This window comes from Trematomus bernacchii, unplaced genomic scaffold (genome assembly GCF_902827165.1).
Source record: "Trematomus bernacchii unplaced genomic scaffold, fTreBer1.1, whole genome shotgun sequence".
NCBI classification, from domain to species: domain Eukaryota; kingdom Metazoa; phylum Chordata; class Actinopteri; order Perciformes; family Nototheniidae; genus Trematomus; species Trematomus bernacchii.
The window spans coordinates 57,501-70,879 of NW_022987650.1; the positions used below are offsets into that span (position 1 = coordinate 57,501).

Sequence of the window (13,379 nt, forward strand, 5' to 3'; positions counted from 1 at the left end):
TATCCTCTCAGTGTGTGTCCTATCCTCTCAGTGTGTCCTATCCTCTCAGTGTGTCCTATCCTCTCAGTGTGTGTCCTATCCTCTCAGTGTGTCCTATCCTCTCAGTGTGTGTCCTATCCTCTCAGTGTTGTCCTATCCTCTCAGTGTGTGTCCTATCCTCTCATGTGTGCCTATACTCTCAGTGTTTCCTATCCTCTCAGTGTGTGTCCTATCCTCTCAGTGTGTTCCTATCCTCTCATGTGTGTTCCTATCTCTCTCAGTGTGTGGTCCTAAATCCTCTCAGTGGTGTCCTGTCCTCTCAGTGTGTTTCCTCTCAGTGTGTTTCCTCTCAGTGTGTTTCCTCTCAGTGTGTGTCCTATCCTCTCAGTGTGTGTCCTATCCTCTCAGTGTGTTTCCTATCCTCTCAGTGTGTGTCCTATCCTCTCAGTGTGTGTCCTATCTCTCAGTTGTGTCTGTCCTATTCCCTTCTCAGTGTGTGTCCTATCCTCTCAGGTGTGTCCTATCCTCTCAGTGTGTGGTCCTATCCGTCTCAGTGTGTTTCCTATCTCTCAGATGTGTGTCCTATCCTCTCAGTGTGTGTGTCCTATCCTCTCAGTGTGTGTCCTATCCTCTCAGTGTGTGTGTCCTATCCTCTCAGTGTGTGTCCTATCCTCTCAGTGTGTGTTCCTATCCTCTCAGTGTGTGTCCTATCCTCTCAGTGTGTGTGTCTATCCTCTCAGTGTGTTGTCCTATCCTCTCAGTGTGTGTCCTATCCTCTCAGTTGTGTGTCCTATCCTCTCAGTGTGTGTGTCCTATCCTCTCAGTGTGTGTTCCTATCCTCTCAGTGTGTGTCCTATCCTCTCAGTGTGTGTCCTATCCTCTCAGTGTGTTTCCTATCCTCTCAGTGTGTGTCCTATCCTCTCAGTGTGTGTGTCCTATCCTCTCAGTGTGCGTCCTATCCTCTCAGTGTGTGTCCTATCCTCTCAGTGTGTGTCCTATCCTCTCAGTGTGTGTCCTATCCTCTCAGTGTGTGTGTCCTATCCTCTCAGTGTGTGTCCTATCCTCTCAGTGTGTGTGTCCTATCCTCTCAGTGTGTGTCCTATCCTCTCAGTGTGTGTCCTATCCTCTCAGTGTGTGTCCTATCCTCTCAGTGTGTGTCCTATCCTCTCAGTGTGTTTCCTATCCTCTCAGTGTGTGTGTCCTGATTGTTCCTCTGATGTTTGATGAAGCTTTCCCTCATCACTTATTAACCAGAGAAGCTGCAGAGTCTGCAGATATTCAGATATCTGCAGCAGGTCAAACACACAAAGAACTGCGCAATAGATTTCATCATTCAACTACTATAATGTGTGTGAGTGTGTGTGTGAGTGTGTGTGTGTGTGAGTGTGTGTGTGTGTGTATCTCTCTCTGTGAGTGTGTGTCTCTGTGTGTGAGTCTCTCTGTGAGTGTGTCTGTGAGTGTGTGTGTGTGTGTGTGTGTGTGTGTGTGTGTGTGTGTGTGTGTGTGTGTGTGTGTGAGTGTATCTCTCTGTGAGTGTGTGTCTCTGTGTGAGTGTGTGTCTCTGTGAGTCTGTCTGTGAGTGTCTGTGTGTGTGTGTGTGTGTGTGTGTATCTCTCTCTGTGAGTGTGTCTGTGAGTGTGTGTGTGTGTGTGTGTGTGTGTGTGTGTGAGTGTATCTCTCTGTGAGTGTGTCTGTGTGTGTGTGTGTGTGTGTGTGAGTGTATCTCTCTGTGAGTGTGTGTCTCTGTGTGTGTGTGTGTCTCTGTGAGTCTCTCTGTGAGTGTCTGTGTGTGTGTGTGTGTGTGTGTGTGTGTGTGTGTGTGTGTGTGTGTGTGTGTCTCACCTGAACACCTCGGGGTGGATGGGGGACTCGAGGATGAGGAGGATGAAGAGCAGAGGCAGCAGCAGTAATCCGCCCAGAGACAGCAGCGTCACCTGGAACACCTTCCCACTGTACGTTCTGATAGAGAACACAACATGTTATAGAACACATGGAGGAACCATACATCTATTAAAATACCTTTATTATAAAGAAATATCTTAATACAATATATTTAATAAATATATATCGTAAAGAATACCTGAAATAGCCATGAGCTGATTTTACACAAATATATATCATCTAAAACAATTGTTACGTTATTTTTATTTTCAAATGTAAATGTGTTTGGGGTTTCTGTAGGTTCTGCTAGCTGTGTTGTGGTTCTCTCTGTAGGTTCTGCTAGCTGTGTTGTGGGTTCTGTAGGTGATGCTAGCTGTGTTGTGGTTCTCTCTGTAGGTTCTGCTAGCTGTGGTGTGGTTCTCTCTGTAGGTTCTGCTAGCTGTGGTGTGGTTCTCTCTGTAGGTTCTGCTAGCTGTGGTGTGGTTCTCTCTGTAGGTTCTGCTAGCTGTGGTGTGGTTCTCTCTGTAGGTTCTGCTAGCTGTGTTGTGGTTCTCTCTGTAGGTTCTGCTAGCTGTGTTGTGGTTCTCTCTGTAGGTTCTGCTAGCTGTGTTGTGGTTCTCCCTGTAGGTTCTGCTAGCTGTGTTGTGGTTCTCCCTGTAGGTTCTGCTAGCTGTGTTGTGGTTCTCTCTGTAGGTGATGCTAGCTGTGTTGTGGGTTCTCTCTGTAGGTTCTGCTAGCTGTGTTGTGGTTCTCCCTGTAGGTTCTGCTAGCTGTGTTGTGGTTCTCCCTGTAGGTTCTGCTAGCTATGTTGTGGTTCTCTCTGTAGGTTCTGCTAGCTGTGTTGTGGTTCTCTCTGTAGGTGATGCTAGCTGTGTTGTGGGTTCTGTAGGTTCTGCTAGCTGTGGTGTGGTTCTCTCTGTAGGTTCTGCTAGCTGTGTTGTGGTTCTCCCTGTAGGTTCTGCTAGCTATGTTGTGATTCTCTCTGTAGGTTCTGCTAGCTGTGTTGTGGTTCTCTCTGTAGGTGATGCTAGCTGTGTTGTGGGTTCTGTAGGTTCTGCTAGCTGTGGTGTGGTTCTCTCTGTAGGTTCTGCTAGCTGTGGTGTGGTTCTCTCTGTAGGTTCTGCTAGCTGTGGTGTGGTTCTCTCTGTAGGTTCTGCTAGCTGTGTTGTGGTTCTCTCTGTAGGTTCTGCTAGCTGTGTTGTGGTTCTCTCTGTAGGTGATGCTAGCTGTGTTGTGGGTTCTCTCTGTAGGTTCTGCTAGCTGTGTTGTGGTTCTCCCTGTAGGTTCTGCTAGCTGTGTTGTGGTTCTCCCTGTAGGTTCTGCTAGCTATGTTGTGGTTCTCTCTGTAGGTTCTGCTAGCTGTGTTGTGGTTCTCTCTGTAGGTGATGCTAGCTGTGTTGTGGGTTCTGTAGGTTCTGCTAGCTGTGTTGTGGTTCTCCCTGTAGGTTCTGCTAGCTGTGTTGTGGTTCTCCCTGTAGGTTCTGCTAGCTATGTTGTGGTTCTCGCTGTAGGTTCTGCTAGCTGTGTTGTGGTTCTCCCTGTAGGTTCTGCTAGCTGTGGTGTGGTTCTCTCTGTAGGTTCTGCTAGCTGTGTTGTGGTTCTCTCTGTAGGCAATGCTAGCTGTGTTGTGGTTCTCTCTGTAGGTGATGCTAGCTGTGTTGTGGGTTCTGTAGGTTCTGCTAGCTGTGTTGTGGTTCTCTCTGTAGGTTCTGCTAGCTGTGTTGTGGTTCTCTCTGTAGGTTCTGCTAGCTGTGTTGTGGGTTCTGTAGGTTCTGCTAGCTGTGTTGTGGTTCTCTCTGTAGGTTCTGCTAGCTGTGGTGTGGTTCTCTCTGTAGGTTCTGCTAGCTGTGGTGTGGTTCTCTCTGTAGGTTCTGCTAGCTGTGGTGTGGTTCTCTCTGTAGGTTCTGCTAGCTGTGGTGTGGTTCTCTCTGTAGGTTCTGCTAGCTGTGTTGTGGTTCTCTCTGTAGGTTCTGCTAGCTGTGTTGTGGTTCTCTCTGTAGGTGATGCTAGCTGTGTTGTGGGTTCTGTAGGTTCTGCTAGCTGTGTTGTGGTTCTCTCTGTAGGTTCTGCTAGCTGTGTTGTGGTTCTCTCTGTAGGTGATGCTAGCTGTGTTGTGGGTTCTGTAGGTTCTGCTAGCTGTGTTGTAGTTCTCTCTGTAGGTTCTGCTAGCTGTGTTGTGGTTCTCTCTGTAGGTTCTGCTAGCTGTGTTGTGGTTCTCTCTGTAGGTTCTGCTAGCTGTGTTGTGGTTCTCTCTGTAGGTGATGCTAGCTGTGTTGTGGTTCTCTCTGTAGGTGATGCTAGCTGTGTTGTGGGTTCTCTCTGTAGATTCTGCTAGCTGTGTTGTGGTTCTCCCTGTAGGTTCTGCTAGCTGTGTTGTGGTTCTCCCTGTAGGTTCTGCTAGCTATGTTGTGGTTCGCTCTGTAGGTTCTGCTAGCTGTGTTGTGGTTCTCCCTGTAGGTTCTGCTAGCTGTGGTGTGGTTCTCTCTGTAGGTTCTGCTAGCTGTGTTGTGGTTCTCCCTGTAGGTTTTGCTAGCTGTGTTGTGGTTCTCTCTGTAGGTGATGCTAGCTGTGTTGTGGTTCTCTCTGTAGGTGATGCTAGCTGTGTTGTGGTTCTCTCTGTAGGTTCTGCTAGCTGTGTTGTGGGTTCTGTAGGTTCTGCTAGCTGTGTTGTGGGTTCTGTAGGTGATGCTAGCTGTGTTGTGGGTTCTGTAGGTGATGCTAGCTGTGTTGTGGTTCTCCCTGTAGGTTCTGCTAGCTGTGTTGTGGTTCTCCCTGTAGGTTCTGCTAGCTGTGTTGTGGTTCTCTCTGTAGGTGATGCTAGCTGTGTTGTGGTTCTCCCTGTAGGTTCTGCTAGCTGTGTTGTGGTTCTCCCTGTAGGTTCTGCTAGCTGTGTTGTGGTTCTCTCTGTAGGTGATGCTAGCTGTGTTGTGTTGTTGTTCTCTCTGTTATTTATTTAGCTTGTAGTCTTCTCTAGTTATTTCCCTCAGTATTTCAGTATTGCGCTGCGGGACTCGAACCCTCCGGACTCGGCCCGGTCCCCCCGGCTCTTCTCACCCGGTGCCCTTGCGGCGGTGCTCCGGCAGCTCGTCGGTGATGACCTGCGGGCGGTGGACCCTTCGGAACCGCAGCCCCTCCGTCTCGTTCATGATGTTTATCCTCGGAACTGAGAGAGAACCGGAAAATCATCCGAGGACTGACAGCTTCCGGTCTGCGGGACTTCAAAATAAAAGACCTGACGTAAAACGCGTCACTTTGTCTTGGAGGTTAAAACAATAACAAACAGAAAGAATGACGTGAAAACATCTTTATTAGATAAATAGATCTTAATTTCTTTACAATGTGTTTTAAATTAATAAATATGATGCAACATGTTCTCTTTTGTACATCTCTATATACAGTCTATGATCTCTACATTATACTTCCATATATTGTATGACGTCATTCTGTTTGTTGGTAATATGTTGTATGACGTCATTCTGTTTGTTGGTAATATGTTGTATGACGTCATTCTGTTTGTTGGTTTGTTTTAACCTCCAGAGAAAGTGACGCGTTTTACGTCAGGTCTTTTATTTTGAAAAACAGAAGCAGATCTAAATAATATATCTCTTGAAATGAGTTTAATCACTAATCACTAATCAATAATCACTATTAATCACTTTATATTTAAAACGAAGGAATAAAAAGAAAGGTAAAAGTGTTTAGTATTCATTATAATGTATTTATATATTTTTAATATAAATGTGAAAAATAATAATAATTGAAATAAAATGAGAAAAACATAATAAATAATTAAATATTAGAGAAAAAAAGCATTGAAAATAAATCTGATTACAAAATATAGAAACATGACGAAAAGACGAATGAATTAAAACCCAGAGATGATTAAAACAATAAAACAATAAAACATTACATCATTAAAGTGTCTGTGAGGAAAGAGAAACTGACAGACGTTTATTCATGTTTTTATACACAGTTACAGGAGGTCAGGTGATGAGGTCAGGTGATGAGGTCAGGTGATGAGGTCAGGTGATGAGGTCAGGTGAGGAGGTCAGGTGATGAGGTCAGGTGAGGAGGTCAGGTGATGAGGTCAGGTGAGGAGGTCAGGTGAGGAGGTGATGAGGTCAGGTGATGAGGTCAGGTGATGAGGTCAGGTGAGGAGGTCAGGTGATGAGGTCAGGTGAGGAGGTCAGGTGAGGAGGTCAGGTGAGGAGGTCAGGTGAGGAGGTGATGAGGTCAGGTGATGAGGTCAGGTGATGAGGGCAGGTGATGAGGGCAGGTGATGAGGTCAGGTGATGAGGTCAGGTGATGAGGGCAGGTGATGAGGGCAGGTGATGAGGTCAGGTGATGAGGTCAGGTGAGGAGGTCAGGTGATGAGGTCAGGTGAGGAGGTCAGGTGATGAGGTCAGGTGAGGAGGTCAGGTGATGAGGTCAGGTGAGGAGGTCAGGTGATGAGGTCAGGTGATGAGGGCAGGTGATGAGGGCAGGTGATGAGGGCGGGTGATGAGGTCGGGTGATGAGGTCGGGTGATGAGGTCGGGTGATGAGGTCGGGTGAGGAGGTCGGGTGAGGAGGTCGGGTGAGGAAGTCAGGTGATGAGGTCAGGTGATGAGGTCAGGTGAGGAGGGCAGGTGATGAGGTCAGGTGATGAGGTCAGGTGAGGAGGTCGGGTGATGAGGTCGGGTGAGGAGGTCAGGTGAGGAGGTCAGGTGTTGAGGTCAGGTGATGAGGCCAGGTGAGGTCATGTGATGAGGTCAGCAGCGATGTGATTGGCTGTGGGCTGCAGCTTCTCCCCCCTGTGTGTCAGCTGGTGAGTCTGCAGGTTGCTCTTCTGGCTGAAGCTCCTCCCACAGACCTCACAGCTGAAAGGCTTCTCTCCGCTGTGCGTCAGCTTGTGTCTGACGAGGTTCTGCGATACGCTGAAGCTCCGCCCACACACCTCGCAGACGAAGGGCTTCTCTCCGCTGTGGCTGCGCAGGTGCAGCTGCAGACTGCCTCTGGTGGAGAAGCTGTTCTGACAGGTGGAGCAGCTGAAGGGTTTCCTCTCTGAGTGGCTGCGGCGGTGAGAGCGCAGGTAGCTGAGAGAGCTGTAGCTGCGCAGACACACATCGCAGCTGAAGGGCTTAGAGACCAGCGGCTGCGGGTGAGTCTGCAGGTGAGTCTGCAGGTGAGTCTTCAGGGTGCTGCTGTTACTAAAGCTCTTCCCACAGTCCTCACAGCTGTGCTCCCCCCCCCTGCCGTGAGTCCTCTGGTGGCGTTTCAGCGCTGCAGTCGAGGAGAAGCTCTTCCCACAGTCTGCGCAGTCGAAGGGTTTCTCTCCTCTGTGTCTGCGCTCGTGCTCCTGCAGCCGGCTGCTTAGCCTGAAGCCCCTCCCACAGAGCTCACAGAGGAAGGCAGACCCCCCGCTGTGCACGGCTGCGTGATGCGTCTGCAGGTGAGCCGCCTGCGAGAAGCTGCGGCTGCATACCTGGCAGCTGAAGGAGCGTCGGCCTGAATGGACCAATCGGTGGCGGCGCAGGTTGGCCGACACGCTGAAGCTCCTCCCACATGTGTCGCAGCTGAAGGGTTTCTCTCCGCTGTGGCTGCGCAGGTGAGAGGTCAGCGAGCTGGTGCTGGAGAACGTCTTCTCACACTGACTGCAGGCGTACGGTTTCTCCCCGCTGTGGCTGCGCAGGTGAGTCTTCAGACCGCTGTTCTGACTGAAGCTCCTCCCACAGACGCTGCAGGTGAACGGGCGCAGGCCTCGGTGCACGGAGAGCTCGTGAACATTCAGGCTGCGGCGCGTTGTGAAGGGTTTCCTGCAGGCGGAGCAGGGGAAGCTTCTCTCCTGCAGATGGGGGACAGTGTCTGATTGGCTGCTCTGACCCTCTGCAGACTGCTCTGATTGGTTGTTTCCACATGTTGTAGCGTCTGATTGGCTGCTCGGACAAAGCACAGTATCTGATTGGATGCTCTGACAAAGCGCAGCGTCTAATTGGATGCTCGGACAAATCGCAGTGTCCGATTGGCTGCTCTGACAAAGCACAGCGTCTGATTGGCTTCTCTGACCCGCTGTAGACTGCTCTGATAGGTTGTTTCCAGATGGTGAAGTGTCTGATTGGCTGCTCTGACAAAGCGCAGTGTCTGATTGGCTGCTCTGACAAAGCGCAGTGTCTGATTGGCTGCTTTCACCCGAGGCAGCATCTGATTGGTGGCTCTGATCCGCTGCAGACTGCTCTGATAGGTTGTTTCCACATGTTGCAGCGTCTGATTGGCTGCTCTGACCAGGCGCAGCATCTGATTGGCTGCTCACCTCCAGCTGATCAGAAAGGGGCAGGGCCTGCTGCGTCTCGGCTGCAGAGAGAAACAGGAAGTGGAATTTATTAACACTCAATTAAAAAGCTTCAACAGAATATTAATGAATTATTTGAACCAACTTTAGTTCTATATTATTATCATATATTAGTTTGTGTTAGTTTACATGATGACGCATTATAACACACACTTTATACTTTACACTTTGAGACACCTGGAGCGTCCGTAATGTTTAATATAATAAGATCCTCACTGAGTTTCAGCAGCGCCTTCAGATCCTCCAGCAGGACAACACACAACCTGTCAATCACTGCCAGCAACTGACACACACACACACACACACACACACACACACACACACACACACACACACACACACACACACACACACACACACACACACACACACACACACACACACACACACACACACACACACACACACACACACACACACACACACACACACACACACACACACACACACACACACACACACACACACACACACCAGGACGAATCTTTGTATTACAAATATTTAGATAATAAAATAATATTCAGAAAAACATTATGAATAAAGAACAGAAAGTAAAAACTCCTCAGACTGTGAGTTTTATTTTTTATAAATTAAAGTAAATATAATTAAAATAATGACCTCAGTTTTCGAGTCTTCTTCTTCTTCTCTTTCTTTGAGTTTCCGGCAGATCTCAGAGCCGGCTGAGAGCCGGAAGTCCTCCAGCAGCTTCTCCACAGAGGACAGCATTTGATCTTTTACTTATTTTAACTTTATTTTAACTTTAAGAAGAAATAAAAACCGAAGAGGACCGACTCACTCCGCGGCCATTGCTGCTTCCTAATGTACGGCAGTGTTTACGGCAGCAGCAGCAGGGTTTACGGCCAATATGGTCTAGCTGCAGCCATAGATATATTTAGGCTGCGTTTCACTTCGGTTAAATGGATTCCTTGCGTCCCTCTCTTGCGTGGTTTCCCTGCGACTAGTCCCTCCCACCAGGAAGCATGGAGAGACGCAAGGAAACCACGAGAAGCAGGGAAATGAGTTTTAAGGGCAATGGGACGTCCTTTCCTCCGGAGCGTCACGTGAAGCGACGTCCGTTTGTGATGACGCCGCACAGCTGATCGTCTGACAGCAGCTCTGTCCCCGTTGTTTTCACAAACACCCCCGCCTCTGTTAGTACACATTTACTGACACAAACATTTGTATCATCTGTTGTAGACCCAAATAAATCAAATAAAAATAATAACTCACTCAAAAAAGATAAACGCCATTCTTAAAATGTATAAACGAACAATAGTTAGATTAATATTGATTAGAGTGCACAATAGAAATAAAATAATTGAGAGAAGAAAGAGAGATATGTTATCTATCAAAACCCAGTTAGATTAACATTCATTGGATTGCACACTGTGTTTGTTTGTGTGGATATGTAGCACATTAACATGTTAAATAGCACTTAATGACTGACTGAATGGAAATGACAATAAATGAAAATGTAAAACGAAAAAAGCGATCATGAAAATGTTTCCAATAAATGAATGAAATGATCTTTGTCCACTTTGTTGTTCAGATATATCACATATTTGTAACTGAATGATGCATTCATTGAAACAGAACCCAGTATGAACTGAGGAGTGAGTCCCGTGAGTTTCATGTGTTTTCTTCACTCCGCTGGGAAACTGCTCTCATGTCAAGAAGCATCAGATCAGTGCATGCGCTGCATCGTCCAATCAGTGAGCGATACACAGTAAGGGGGCGGGGAGAGTCTCTGAGGATTTCATCGAAGGATGGTCTGGTGGTTCCTCGATTATAGCCATAGACAGTAGGCTTGTTTGAGACAAGCGAGACCTGCGCAGACCTGCGCAATTGAGATCAACGTCTTGCTAGTGCGTTGCATGATGGTTAGTCATTTTGTCCGACTTGCTCTGGAGGCTCGCCTACATGAGACGTTGAAATCTCGCGGGACAAAGACGCCCGCAGACTTGAGAGCGAGGCGCGGCGAGGCGCGGCGAGGCGGCGCAGTTTCTCTCCACGGGCTGCGGAAGCGAAATGCTTGATGGGAAACGACTTGCTGGTATCTGGAGCTGAGCGCTCATTGGTGGGTTTTACCCCGTGCTGGTGATGAAGCTCTCCATTGGTTCGCTGGTATCTGGAGCTGAGCGCTCATTGGTGGGTTTTACCCCGTGCTGGAGATGAAGCTCTCCATTGGCTCGGCAAAAGTGTGTTGTTGTTTTGTGTCAGTTTTACGTCGCCACTTCCATTCACATTTTTCATCATTGTTCCACAATGTTTATCATCATTAAATTAATATCTATATATTTGTATACTATACTTGCACTGCTTACCGTTGTCATACTTTATATATCTTAGCATATTCATACAACACACTGTTCATACTAGGCTAGGCTACTGTGTATATAGTGTATTCATACCCCTCACTGTTTATTCATCATTCAATTCATTCTATATTTTATTCTGTAGATTGTGTACATTACTTTTCTCTGTACTGCTTGTTGCTCTCCTGGTTAGAAGCTAAACTGCATTTCGTTGTCTCCTGTAATCTGTGCAATAACAATAAAGTTGAATCTAATCTTGAGCAGGAACAAATGTATTTACTTAGTACATATCTGACATTAACGATTAAACACATTTGTCCATTCTTTATCAATCAATCAATCAATGTTTATGTATATAGCCCAATATCACAAATGTTACATTTGTCTCAGTGGACTTCACAGTTTGTACAGAATATCAGTGACAATATGACACCCTCTGTCCTTAGACCCCTCTGTCCTTAGACCCCTCTGTCCTTAGACCCTCTGTCCTTACGTTTCACATCATACAAGGAAACACTTCCAGAGAAAACCCACAGTTTAAAGGGGAAATGGGAGAAACCTCAGGGAGAGCAACAGAGGAGGGATCCCTCTCCCAGGACGGACAGACGTGCAATAGATGCCGTGTGCATTTATAAATGCAAACCGAGTCAAGCCGACTCCGGAGGTGGCAGTATGCACCTTAAAGTTGTTTGAAATCCGCCAAAAAACCGAGAGAAGAAGAAGAAGAAGAAGAAGAAGAAGCCGACTCCGAGCTGTCCGACTTCAGGCGAGCTTTTTTAGACCTCCCCCGGCTGCGATCGGCTATTCTCGTCTACTTTCGAGGCGAGCCGCAGCTCGTCTCAAACAAGCCTACTAGCTTCATCCCAATACCCCTCCTCGACTGCTCTCTTCCCCTCCTCCGGGACTTGACCCGGAAATCGATCAAGACACGCCATGTTGAAGGACGTCCCAATAGCTGAAATGCACACGGAGGAGTCGAGGAGGGGTGAGGGAGGAGGGGTGCGGGAGGAGACGAAAGGGAGGATACACGAGAGCAGACTACGCGGAAGTGCTCTAGGCTCGATTATTGGTTAATCTCTACTAGTTTAACTAATAATGTCTCAAAGTGTGACATTTCAGCATCACCTCTGACGGATCACTGTCCTCTCTTTGTCCTTTTTACTAAGCAACTTCAGTCCCAATCTTAAACCTATATGGAAATTCAATAATAGTCTTTTGGAGAATGCAGATTTTTGTAGAGAGATCAAACAACTGATAAAAGAAACTCTGGCTTTGGATATGTCATCTCTCAGTAAATGGGAATGGTTTAAATTTAGTGTGAGACAGATTGCGATAAAATCCTGTAAATACTCTTCTAGATTAAAGAAACAAAAACAACAAGAGATGACAAGTGCAATTAATAATGTATGCCTTAAAGCTGAGTTATCATTGGATGAGCAAATTCAACTGAACAATTTACAAACTCAATTAGACAACATGTATTTGGAAAAAGCAAAGGGAGCTTTTATTCGTTGGAGAGCCCGATGGATTGAGCAAGGAGAGAAAAACACTTCTTATTTCTTCAATCTTGAAAAGCAAAGACAAGTGAAAAAGAAAATCCAAAAACTGATTATTAATGATGTCACTATTGAAAATCAAGACCAGATAAATGAAGAAATTAGACTTTTTTATAGCCATTTATATAACTCAAAGTTTTCTAAAGAAAATTGTGATAACTTTTTTAGTAAAATTACAGAATTCAAAAAGACAATAGATTATTCTTTTAAACAGTATATGGACGATGGACTAAAAATTGAAGAATTAGATAGTGCATTACTGCAAATGTCTGGTGGCAAATCACCAGGGCTGGATGGTTTAACCAGAGAGTTTTATAAATGTTTTTGGTCAGATGTGCGAGAAATGCTTTATAAGGCGTTCACAGATTGCATTTCAGCAGGAAACCTTTCGCCAACCATGAAACATGGCCTTATTACCTTAATTCCAAAACCAAATAAAAATAATCTTTTGTTGGATAATTGGAGACCTATTACCCTGTTATGTAATGATTACAAACTTTTAGCACATGTTTATGCTAACAGGTTAAACTCGGGTCTGAATCAACTAATAGATGAATGTCAATCAGCCTTTATAAAGGGCAGAAGTATTCATAACCATACCAGACTGATATTGGATATGCTTGATTACCAGGAGTTTATTGATACTGAAGGTCTCGTACTATTTCTGGATTTTTACAAGGCTTTTGATACTGTTGAACATTCCTTTTTAATGGAAACTCTGACATTTCTGGGTTTTGGTGAACATTTCTGCAACATAATTAGGATGCTCTACTCGGACATTTATAGTTCTGTATCTTTGAACCCTGGAATGAGCCCTAGGTTTAAGGTTTTACGTGGTATTCGACAGGGTTGCCCTATTTCCCCCAAATTATTTATTCTGACCACCCAAGTATTAACAACGCTTATTATAAAGAATCACAAAATATTAGGCATTACCCTCTTTGACAAAGAGTTCAAAATTAGTCAATTTGCAGATGACACATCCATTTTCCTAAAGAATAAATCCATGGTAAAGGAAACTCTTAACACAATTTCAATTTGTTCAAAAGCATCAGGGTTATCTCTTAATCTTTCAAAATGTGAATGACTCCCTATCCATTCATGTGATGATTCCACTATTGACTCTATTAGAGTGGTACCTGAGGTGAAATATTTGGGAATAACATTATCTAAAAATGATATCAGGAGAGAAGATCTTAATATTTGTAACCGTATCACAGATATGAAGAAATCTCTCAGTCGTTGGTTAACTAGAGATCTTACTCTTTTTGGCAGAGTTCTTCTTACTAAAGCAGAAGGTATATCTAAACTTATTTATCCA

General features: G+C 45.8%; 2 protein-coding genes across 2 annotated transcripts in view; both read right to left on the reverse strand.

The window, feature by feature from the left end:
- The window catches only part of apmap (adipocyte plasma membrane associated protein), a 19,703-nt gene extending 14,612 nt beyond the window's left edge, over positions 1–5,091 (reverse strand). Inside the window, exons 1-2 of the mRNA XM_034134789.1 lie at positions 4,915–5,091; positions 1,822–1,938 (exon numbers count right to left, since the gene is read on the reverse strand). Of these exons, the coding sequence (XP_033990680.1) occupies positions 1,822–1,938; positions 4,915–5,006 (209 nt within the window). The 5' untranslated portion in view covers positions 5,007–5,091. The remainder of the gene's footprint in view (positions 1–1,821; positions 1,939–4,914) is intronic.
- A 1,386-nt stretch (positions 5,092–6,477) lies between these two features.
- On the reverse strand, positions 6,478–9,120 carry LOC117486370 (oocyte zinc finger protein XlCOF22-like). Its single transcript, XM_034134788.1, has 3 exons — positions 8,806–9,120; positions 8,404–8,470; positions 6,478–8,189 (listed from the first exon to the last, which is right to left on the reverse strand). The coding sequence occupies exons 1-3, from the start codon at positions 8,911–8,913 to the stop codon at positions 6,598–6,600; spliced, it is 1,767 nt and encodes a 588-aa protein (XP_033990679.1). The 5' UTR covers positions 8,914–9,120; the 3' UTR covers positions 6,478–6,597.
- Between the last annotated feature and the right edge of the window lie 4,259 nt (positions 9,121–13,379).

Bases quoted from the DNA above. Each gene is read 5' to 3' on its own strand.
- LOC117486370 (XM_034134788.1), bottom strand. From the start codon at position 8,913: ATGCTGTCCTCTGTGGAGAAGCTGCTGGAGGACTTCCGGCTCTCAGCC. The intron at 8,471-8,805 runs GTCATTATTTTA...TGTGTGTGTCAG, and splicing joins AAGAAGACTCGAAAACTGAG to TTGCTGGCAGTGATTGACAG. The intron at 8,190-8,403 runs GTGAGGATCTTA...TTCTCTCTGCAG, and splicing joins GAAGGCGCTGCTGAAACTCA to CCGAGACGCAGCAGGCCCTG.